Source organism: Salvia hispanica, chromosome 4, assembly GCF_023119035.1.
Source record: "Salvia hispanica cultivar TCC Black 2014 chromosome 4, UniMelb_Shisp_WGS_1.0, whole genome shotgun sequence".
NCBI classification, from domain to species: domain Eukaryota; kingdom Viridiplantae; phylum Streptophyta; class Magnoliopsida; order Lamiales; family Lamiaceae; genus Salvia; species Salvia hispanica.
In genome coordinates, this window is record NC_062968.1 from 9,589,997 (window position 1) to 9,601,702 (window position 11,706).

At 33.1% G+C, this 11,706-nt stretch overlaps 1 protein-coding gene across 1 annotated transcript; it reads left to right on the forward strand.

The window, feature by feature from the left end:
• The first annotated feature begins 8,601 nt into the window (after positions 1–8,601).
• On the forward strand, positions 8,602–10,442 carry LOC125185418 (WAT1-related protein At2g39510-like). Its single transcript, XM_048081941.1, has 6 exons — positions 8,602–8,801; positions 8,885–8,947; positions 9,038–9,395; positions 9,540–9,701; positions 9,783–9,934; positions 10,012–10,442. Exons 1-6 carry the CDS (start codon positions 8,614–8,616, stop codon positions 10,181–10,183), a joined length of 1,095 nt encoding a protein of 364 aa, XP_047937898.1. The 5' UTR covers positions 8,602–8,613; the 3' UTR covers positions 10,184–10,442.
• The last annotated feature ends 1,264 nt before the right edge of the window (positions 10,443–11,706 follow it).

The following is an 11,706-nucleotide window of genomic DNA, read 5'->3' on the forward strand; positions in this document are numbered from 1 at the left end:
GGCTTCGAATCAACGGAAATTACGAATTTAGTAAACGGTTCTTCCAAACTGGAGCTGCGCTTCTCTGCGCACCACTCGCTTCAAAATGTTGTACCTTCCAAGTCAGGATACAAGTAATTTAAGTACAGTGCTTTGCGCGTGACAGCCACGTTTTAATCTTGGTTTGTTGGGATAAATCAGGCGGTTGATGTATCATAGTGTTGAACACGCGCTATTAAGCGTGTGGAAAGGCGAGGTGCTTAATGCGCCGTGGTGGTGGTGAGGTCAGAGACGGACATAAATCAACGGCTGTGATCCATCGACTCTCGTCACTCGTGTTTTATGCAAAAATCTATGTGCTGTGTTGGAACCAAACTCAATAAAATATTTTAGATATTTAAAACAGGAAATTACACTCACTTCATTTTATCATAAACCAACTTTGTTAAAAAATAAATACGATGACTATCAATGGATCTTCGGAATTGGAAAAATAAAAATATCGATGATATTTTTTATGTATGAAATTTTTTAGTTTGAGCTTTAATTATAATAATTTCTCTTTTTTAATAAATATGTAGGATAGAGAGTAAAGTGATATTTATTCACATTTTAGGGGGAGAGACAAGTGTTGGATTGTCTACAATAGGTGAGATTAGAGATAAATTTATGACATTTATTGTGTTTGTTGAAGGTCGTCCGAGGTCTTTCATCATTGCATGCAGATTGTTATTCTTGAATTATATTTTTAAATATATAGATTTTGTTTTTAAATAAGTATTTAGGTCCAAAGTTCATAGTAACGGTAATAAAGTCGCTATTGTTGCGTAATGACTAGGGGTGAGGAAAAATATACTCTACTGAAAAAATACTGAATATACTGGTTTTTCGGTATACAACAGTTTTCGGTACGATATCGGTATCAATTTAGGGTTACTGTCTATACCGAATATTTGGTATGGTATCTGTATGATTTTTTTGTACCGCAGTTTTTGGTACGGTATGCAGTATAACGTTCTCGATACAGTATACCGTACCGACCGACCCCTAGTAATTAGGGATGTCAGTGTAGCCCGTAACTTGTGGGCTGGCCCGAATAGCCCGTCAAATTTATAGGGTTAGGGTTGGAAATTTCAAGCCCGATATAGTTAAAACCCTATTAGTCCGCACCCGATTTACCCTCAATCCGTTAAAGCTAGACCCGAAAACCCAATAAATTTCTAATATTCTATTTTTTCACTCCTAATCTGACACTTCATTAATTAGTTTTATACTCCCTCCGTCCTAGTTTAAGAGTTAAATTTTACCATTTAAGTATGTCTCAATTTAAGAGTCACATTTAGAATCTACCATATTTGGACATAAAATTTAACCTCGTTATTCTTCAAATTTACACTCAAATGTCATTACTTTCATAAAAATAAAACAAAACAAAATTTTGAACATACAAAAAGTCAAAATGGTCTCACTTTCCACTACCTCACTTCAATTATTACGCACTCTAACAATCATTACCTCACTTCATTTATTACATACTCCACCAATTTCTTAAAACATGTGTCATAACTAAATCTTACTCTTAAACTGGGACAGAGGGAATAATATATATAACTAAGAAAATAACTTTCAATTTTATATTAAATATACAAATTATATAGGATTAAATTTTTATTAATATAACAATTGATAAATAAATTAAAAACTTCGAATTCACTGAAAAAATATTTAAATTTTTAAAACATGCATTAAAATTTCACGAAATATCTCAAATATTAGTATTTGATCATGTAAATAGTATTTGATCATGTTTATGTTTATGTTTGAGTTAAAGCATATATCTCAAATTTATCGTAGTTAAATATTTTACATTTTATGAATATAACTAATTTTCATCATTATTATTGGATTAATCACATGTTAATTTTATCGACAGCAACCCGATTAACCCGCTGGGCTAGCCCGAAACCCGAGCTTTAGGGTTAGAGTTGAACTTTTATAACACAAAAGAAATCACAACCCGATTAGCCCGCACCTGATTGACCCGCAACCCGAGTAGGATTGACCCGAAACCCGATGATCCGACTCGATTGACATCCACTAGTAATGACCAAATATACTTTTGTTGGAATTGTGATGTGATTGGTCAACACTATTTTACAGGATCAGAGAAAAGTAACATTGTTCAATGAAATGATATATAATTCATTTACATTCTAAACGAATGATCGTGGTACAATTGTTTTCTCTTGATCGATTTACAATAAGTAAAAAACAATGGATCAAAGTTTGTCACTTGGAATTATGAGATTAATTAATGTGTTAATCAAGTGATTCATGAAGACATGTAATAGTTATGTGCACAAGTAACTGGCTATTAAATCTACACGCCGGCGTCGTCCGGCCTCGTGTCGATCGTCAAGCTTCTTTGGATTGTTCTTTAGGCTTGGTCGTTGGACTTGGTTCCGACAGATTAATCTTTTTGAACCACAATAACATATCATTTAGACATGAGTCACATGACCCATTTTCTGTATAAGTTCATGCATCTCCCCGGTTGTTACACCAGTCATGATGAGGTTATATGAACAGGATAAACATTCAAACTTATAACTTTTACAGCTTTTGAATCTACATAAATGATAACATTCAGCACATTAATTCCAACATGAAAAGAATAGTTTCCATTCATTCTCACACAAAGATATCTGATAACAATCTAATTAAAGCTTAGTATGTTTTCATTGTTGAAAGTTTTGTCCCAACTTCATCCAATCAGTTGGAGCTTGGTCTGTTAGCGGTGTTGCTACAAATGAAATGAAGTCGTTTCATCTTTTAAGATGACACGCCTAACCGAGAGTAAAACTGATATACATCTTGTCTTGCGGAAAAGGCATTCCTTGCTAACACTTTCATCTTTTAAGACGACATGCTTATTTATGGTTATGTAGTTTCAGTTACATTATATATTGTTTAATTTCAAGTTTTTCACCTTGTAATTTTTACTATTAGCACTTGTTTTGAGTTGTATTACGTCTGACAAATTCTTCATTTATATCCAGATTTTTTAACAATCGTACGACAATATACGTGACTTGCCGCATGAAGGAGAAGAGTAAGAAAACTTTAGAAACTTAAATATCTTTATTTGGGGATGTCGATTGGCTCAAACATTGTTGCTTCCATTATTTTCAGTTCTCACCATGTTCTTAACTTTCTCAAACATATAGCAAATCAAATTACTTACATTTTTCACTTGTTGACACTATTTGCATAAATTAGAAATGGGTACAAACATACTCCCTCCGGCCCCAAAGAATATGCACTTTGGTTTCAGCACGAGTTTGAATGTAAAATTGGTAAAGTAAGAGAGAGGTAGAGAGAAAAAGTAATTAAAGTATTGTTACTGGAGAATAGGTCCCACCTCATTGTAGAGAAAAGACTTTCCAAAATTAGAAAATGCATATTCTTGTGGGACGGACTAAAAAGGAAAGAGTGTATATTCTTGTTGGACGGAAGGAGTGATATAGATATATTGATTTTAGAAAATACTCCATTCGTCCGTGAATGGAGTCTCATTTTTCCATTTTGGTTCGTCTATAAATAAGAGTCTTGATTCATAACTACTATAAATGGTAATATCCTCATTTCACTAACTCCTTTAACTTACATGTTATTTAAAACTAATATATACAAGTGAGATCTCTATTTTACTAATTTTTTTCCACCAACTTTCCTTAACCTTTCTTAAAATAAGTGTTAACATTTCTTAAAACCCAAGTGAGATGATACTCATATTTGCTTACGGAGAAAATAGTTACTAAGGGTGGAATTAGTTATTTAGTCGTAGGTTAATCTTATGCGCTGACCGCAATTAAAAATTAATAAATTATAATTGCGGATCATTGTGATTAAAATTTTAATTTGTCCTTACTTAGTTGATAGTTCTAGTTAATCCAATTAATCGGGTTAATTTTGTTTACTAAAATATGTGCATGTATAAGTGGTTACTAAAGTTTAATTTGTTTCAAAATCAACACTAAACTTTATACATCTCCCTTCGTCCCAAGATAATTGGGACAACTTTTGAGCACGAGACTTAAGAAATTGATTTGTTAAAGGTTAGAGTTGAGAGAAGAAAGTAAGAGTTGGAATAAAGTAAGAGAGATATAGAGAGTAAAGTAAAAGAGAGAATAAAACTTTTACTAAAAAAGAAGATGATTCAACTTCATTGGGACAAACAAAAAACGAATACAACTCAACTACTTTAGGACGAAGGGAGTATTATTTATAGTTTAATTTAATCGGGTTAATTTTGGTTATGGTTTAATTTAATTTGTTAAATTAGTTTACTGACTATTTTGAAATAAATGAAACTTTAAAACCAATTTAATAGAATTACTCTAATTTACTATAGTAATCATTTATAAAATTAACCCTTAATTAATCTTACTTAGAGCATTCACCATAGGAACAAACCTCCTCACAGCCCATTTCCAATTTCCTCCTATCACATTATTAGTCTATCTAACAACTCATCTTCAACCTTACCAATGTATCTCATTATCTCTATATATAATTTATTTTAATTGTTGGAGAAAACAACAAAAAGGAAATAAATAAGAGAAAAAAAAATTAAAATATGATTATATTTTTAAAAAATGAAATTGAGATTGGCGCCGATCGAGCGCACATCAAAGTCCGGCTGTGCCCGCTCCTCCATTGACCGCCGCTCGGCTCTACTTCCCCAATAGGCGCCGATCGCACAACGGCCGATAAGTGCCCTAATTGTAAGTGCTATGAAAGAATGAGTTTGAGTTCATAGCATAGCTGAATGCACTAACTGACACGCAACATCCAATGTTCCGAAATTAATGATTTAAGCAAAAAACTAATATTTTTTATAAAAGAGCATCAAACAATTTTATTTTGCTTCTCATATTTTTGCTTCCAATATTATACATGTCTCTAAACAAGAAGAGAAAAGCACGACAAAAAGTTGTCCACTCTAACAAAGTTCCGTCGAAACCAAAAAAGCACATCATTTCCGAATTAGTACAACTTTTTAAATATGTGCAAAATCAAGTTACTTTACCATATTTTTATTTAGGTGCCAAAATATTTGGCAATTATGCTTCACACACAATTTTTGGCAACATTCGTTCAATTTTCATGAAGTGAATATATTTATATGATCTAACATTATATCAAATTTATATAAAGAATATTTTGGAGACTATAAAAAATTTCGGAAGATGATCTAAAATTAATTTTATTTTAAAACAAATGTCAGATAAAGAGAAATGAGAGGATATGAAATTAATAACAAAAAAGAGAGAAATAAGAATAAAGTGAAATGATCAAAATTTTCTTTGGCAATGAAAGGGTAAAATAAGAAAGAAAGTTCAAAAGGCAAAAAAACAAATACCTTTAATTATTAATAAATTAAAACCTTAGTACAAAGACCATTAGTACAATTTATATTTATAAAGTATCACAAATATACATCTTATGTTCACCGAATAACAAATTTCAGTTAAATTCATAGATAATAAAATAGGCAATAGATACACATCAAAAAAAAAAAGAAAAAAAGAAAAGGTAATAGATGATCACAAACAAGTATTCCCTCTGCTTCATAGTAGTAGAGTCACGTGTTTCATTTTGGGCGTTTGATAATAATAGAGTCATTTCTTTTTTTAGTAAAAAATATCACATTTTCTCACTTTTACTTTTTCTCTCTCTTACTTTATTACTTCTATTTTTTCCTCTCTTTTACTTTATGAGTACCCTTTTATTTAATGAATTACACACTTTTTTCTTAATTTCCATGACAAAAAAAAATGCTTCTACTACTGCACAATGGAGGGAGTATCACTTGTTGCTGATCAAATTTGGACTAATGAAGTATCAAAATGAAAATCATATATACATCAAACAATAAGTTTACTTGCGAATAATATATTCTCTCTGTTCCACGTTATTTGCATTTTTTTATTTCAGTTCGTCCCAAACTGTTTACACTAATTTAATTACATAGATAATACAATCTCAAATTCACAACCGAAAATAAAAAGTGCGTGTAACAAAGGCGGGAGTGAGTATAAGTTATGTTCCAATTTCATTAATATAAGGCCTTTCGATAAATAACTTAAAAGTAAAATTGTAAGAGTTTAATCCAAAATAGACAATATTAGTACACTGTATTTAGATTGCAGTCGCGCCAGGGTGGCCCAGCAAACCTTCAGCTGAAATGTCGGTCGCCATGCGGAGCTCGCAGTTTACACACGTGATCTTCTTCTTCTTCTTCTTCTTCTTCTTCTTCTTCTTCTTCTTCTTCTTCTTCTTCTTCTTCTTCTTCGAAATTTGGGCACATACACTTGATGTTTTAATTATTACTCCCTACGTCCCGGCTAAGATGACACATTGCTTAGCCGGCATGAGATTTTAGGAGTTATTGGTTAAAGTGTTTAATTGGAGAGAGAGAGAAGGTGAGCGTAAGTATTATAGTAGAGAGATAAAGAAAGATGAATATTTAAATAGGAGTGAAAAAAAGTAGTTGAGTGTATTAATTGGAGAGAGAAATTTACCAAAAAAGGAAATGTGTCATCTTAGTTGGGATAAACTAAAAAGGAAAATGTGTCATCTTAAGCGGGACGGAGAGAGTAGTATTTTTTATATTTAATTTTATAATTGTTTGCTATTTATACTATAGCATTTTTCATTTACTTTTTATATTTCAGTTAATGTAATTTTCAATTAAAATTCAATTACTTCAATGGCTAAAAGTGAGGCTAAAAAGAGACTGACTATATTGCGAGTGTGGAGCTAAAATGATAAAAAATGACGTGACACCTGAAAAATGGGATTAAAATTAAATTTTTTGGAAAGCATTATATTTACCGTTATACTCCCTTTGTCCACGACTAGAAATCCGTTTCTCTATTTTGGTCCGTCCGTGAATAAAAGTCTCGGTTTCATAATTATTATAAATGATAAAGAGGCCCCACATCCCACTAACTCACTCCACTCACATATCATTTAAAACTAATATATACAAGTGAGACCCATATTCCACTAACTTTCTTCCACCCACTTTTCTTAACATTTCTTAAGACTCGTGCCGAATAGTAATGAGACTTATGTTCGCGAACGGAGGGAGTACTAGTTAAATGCAGGTGCAACTCTCACATTTGGTACTTTTAGCACCACGATCACACATGAATCTATTCAACAATATATCAGCGCTGATTGTTATTGCACGTAGCTCGTTATCGAGATACATTATTTACAATTTGGAAGAGAAAACTCAATGCTCAACTTGTTCCAAATTATTGTAACCTTCATAGTTCATACTACTCCCTCCGTTTTTTAAAAATAGCAACAATTTCCATTTTGGACCGTTCCCTAAAAATAGAAACTTTAAAATATTTCTATTTTAGAACATGGATCTCACAATCCACTAACTCTACTTTTTCTCTTCCTCTCTCTTATTTTACTCAATTTTCTTTTCTTCTATATTACTTTACCAATTCTTCTCACTTACTTTACCAATTGTGGATTAAAACATGCGTCGTTTCAAATGTTTCTATTTTTTGAATACGGAGACTACATACTTTAGAATGGAGGGGATGAAAAATAACAAAAAAAAAAATAAAAAAATTATGTTAGTGATTTTAGATGGAATGTACCGATTTAAAATACTAATCAAACTTTTGTAGTATGATATATGCTAATTTATAGTACTAAATTGAAATATTAGTGAAACATTTTGCATGTACAATGTAATTAACCACAAGTATTAACATTGCATCTGTTGAAATTAAAAATTAACGAATTTTAATTGAGAACCAACAAATCCATATTGATAAACCCTCACTTCAAAAATCTAATCAACTTATTGTGTGGAACGGCGGCACCCTCGTTTTTGCGTCAAGAAATTGATCATCTATTAATTGAAAAAAGATAAAAAATAAAAATAAAATACAGCAAGAAATGTAAAGTTGAAACGATTATAAATGAAATAGTAGTGAAAACCGTTCATATGGTGGGTGGTCAAAACTGAAATTAAAGACGAGGGAAAAATAGGATGATGAAATGAAAGAGAAATATGCATCTTTAATTGGGGATAACAAACTAAAGTTGCGATTGATGGTATGTGGCAATAACTAATCAACACATGCACTTGCTCAACAAAGTTGGCACAAACCAGAGTTTAGTATATATAATTACTTTGCACCCTTTTTAATTTAATTTTAATATAATAATTTAATTATATATGTATGCTTTAAATACTCAATCCAAAAGATTATATACCAGCAACAACATTAATGGACTATGCTATAGTAACATCCATCCCATCACTTGATGAAATGAGTCATGTGGCATTGAAATGGAGATTCTATTCTTTAATCTTGCAGTAACAGAGAATAACAGAGGTGTATTGCACTCATAGTCCACCAAAAAGATTGTGGAAATGAGATAGATATATTCAAGAATCAACACAATTAAAGGTTTGATTTCACGTAACATGCTTGTAGTGGATTCAAACTAAGACATGATATGTACACAAACAAACTCCTATTATATATAGGTGAGGTAGACACACACATGTATCAAGAGATAAGTAGACTTGAGATGGATAGTAAATTAGTGAGAGAGCTAAGAGCATATTTGGGTGCAATATTTTTGCAGTTTGGGTATGCAGGCTTAGGTATAATAGCAAAGTTAGCTCTGAATAAGGGAATGAGCAATTACACATTTGCTGTCTACAGAAATCTGGTGGCCGCCATCGTCGTAGCCCCTTTTGCCTTTGCCTTGGAAAGGTTAGAATTTGTTGCCAAGTTTGTGTTTGTGTTTGTGTTAGTGTTTGTGTGAAGTTGAGAGTTTATTTGTTGTTTGTAAACAGGAAAACCAGGCCAAAAATGACACTCTCCATTTTCATCAAAATATCCCTCCTTGCTCTATTGGAGTAAGTGTAACTAATTACTCTCTCTCACTCTTTTATAGTCTTAATTTCTACAAACCAACCCAACAACCTAACATGTTGTTGAAATTGCAGGCCTGTGATAGATCAAAACTTGTACTACATTGGGCTGAAGAGCACAACAGCTACATTTGCAGCCGCGATGTGGAACACGGTTCCGGCCCTCACCTTTCTATTTGCGTGGCTCTTCAGGCTTGAAACCGTCAACTTCAGAAAACTGCACAGCCAAGCAAAGGTTGTGGGAACTGTAGTAACTCTAGGTGGAGCAATGATAATGACTTTGGTAAAAGGCTCTGTTATAGAATTGCCATGGACCAGACAAAACGCCAACTCTAACTCTCTTGCTGAAGAAATACACCCCCACCAATTTATCATGGGAGCTATTATGATTGGAGCTGGTTGTATTTGTGGCTCCCTTTTCTACATTCTACAGGTATGTATATATAGTGTCCTTCCAACATTTAAGCAACAAAATTAGTGGATGGATTTTGCATGAAAGACTGTTTATGTTGCAGTAAATGCAATTTATTTTGTTATTTTACTTTAGTATACATTTTCAATATTTCTTGTGTTATAGGCGATCACGTTGAAGTCGTACCCAGCAGCGATTTCCCTCACCGGCCTCATATGCATGTTCGGAGCATTGCAAGGGACCGTCCTCACTCTCGTGGTCGAGAGGGGCAATGCTCACATCTGGTCAATTGGATGGGACACCTCACTTTTAGCTTATGTTTATGGTGTAAGAACACGCATTTGTGATGGACTATATATCTTCAAATTATTTCACTTAACACTTAAAAAAAGAATTTTGACAATGCAGGGATTAATATGTTCTGGAGTGGCCTACTATGTATCAGGAGTCATCATGAAGGACAAAGGCCCGGTTTTCGTTACTTCCTTCAATCCTCTAAACATGGTGATTGTTGCCGGCATGAGCTCTTTCATTCTGGCCGAGCAGCTCAACGTCGGCAAGTACGTTTTCCAATTTTCCTAGACCTAGGTGTTTGTATGAATGAGACGGATGCTAACAGAGGGTGCTCAAATTGCAGGGTAGCAGGAGCCACGGTGATCGTGATTGGGCTCTACCTAGTTATATGGGGAAAGACTCGCGATCAAAGCGTATCCACGTATCCTCAATCGGAACTTGTCCACCAATCACCGCAGAATCAAACCTCCAACACACATGTCTCCAAGCCAACTTCCGACGACAGTGTTGTTTAAGAGGAACAATTTTCATCATAAAGTATACATTAAGAAAACAAATAATCGAGGCTTATTATATTTTCTGTAAGAGCAGAGTTGAGACATTGTTATCTAAATTCATCAATACAAATGTCTAAGCAATCACAGCTCAAATACTTGTGGTTATAGTTCAATCTGAAATGGGCACTTAGAAGATCTCCCATGAAAATCAGATTTGTATTGTAGTATCTATGCAAAAAAGTTTTGAAGAATTTACAAGAATGTCATTTTAATTAAATAATTTTTTATTAATGTACCATGATTTGAAATGTCAAAGAAATGTACTCTGAAAGGTAAAAACCAACTAGTATAAGATATAAGTGAGACATTTATTATTAAGTTAATTTATAACAAGTGATATTGGGCTTACTAAAAGTTTCAAACGAGAAGAATATGAACCTCTACGTATTCTATATTAATTTGGCACGAAATTGATTTGACAGGCAAACGTAGTAGAATGGCTTCACCCCCTCAAATCCCTCAAGTGAGTCTATTTCCAATCCAATACAGAAATATTTTACTTTTACCCACAACTCCTACACTTTCAAATGTTGGATATATATATTCAGCAATCAGCTATTAGCAATATAGGTGACAAAACAGAGTGATTGACCAAGACCAAGACCAAGACCAAGTGAAGTGTCTCTAGCTCTCCCGAGGGCCGCCCATCTGACCTTATAGATTCAAGGAGATGTCGTTCATGAAAACGTATAGGAAAAAGACGTCGAAAAGTATCCAGCTCCATCTCTGAAGATAAATCATGGTTTCACTCGCAGTAGCCATGTTCTTAGTTGTTTATTCTGTCAAACAAAATTGTTAGCATTTTAGATGGTGTTTGGTTTACTAGATAAAATAAAATAGTTGGAAGATATAATATAGGAATAAGTTGTGAGATTATTTATTAGGAGGGGTTGGTTGTGACTAATTATCAATGACTATCCATCTAAAATTAAGTCATGACATTCAATCTCTTCTACCAAACATAATTTAATCATGAGATATAATCTTGCAAACCGAACACTCTCTTGCTGTATTATTTGAATGAGAACTAACACATTATAGGATCAAGTAATAGACGTACATAACACCACAAACAATTGCTATACAAATTTGATCAAAACACAAAAAAAGTGTTATGTCCGTCCCATCTCAAGTGATTGATTTCTTTTCAGCCGTTGTTATGGGAGAATGATAGTAAATAGTTAAAATGCAGATAAAGTAAAGTAAAATAGAGAGTAATGTAGAAGAGGACTTCCTCAACATTAATATCTCTCTTACTTTATTTTCTCCCTACTTTAACTATTTATTATCATTTTCTCAAAACACATGCCGAAAATCAGTCAATCACTTGAACTGGAATATAGGGAGCATTTTTTATCCACTTTGAATGAACACCACTTGCACCACGTGCTGGTCTGGAGCAGTGCAGAAAGCCAGAAACCATTTGAATGAACAATTCTTATTTCTCTATGCGTTGAGCAGTGAACGTAAAATGTAAATGA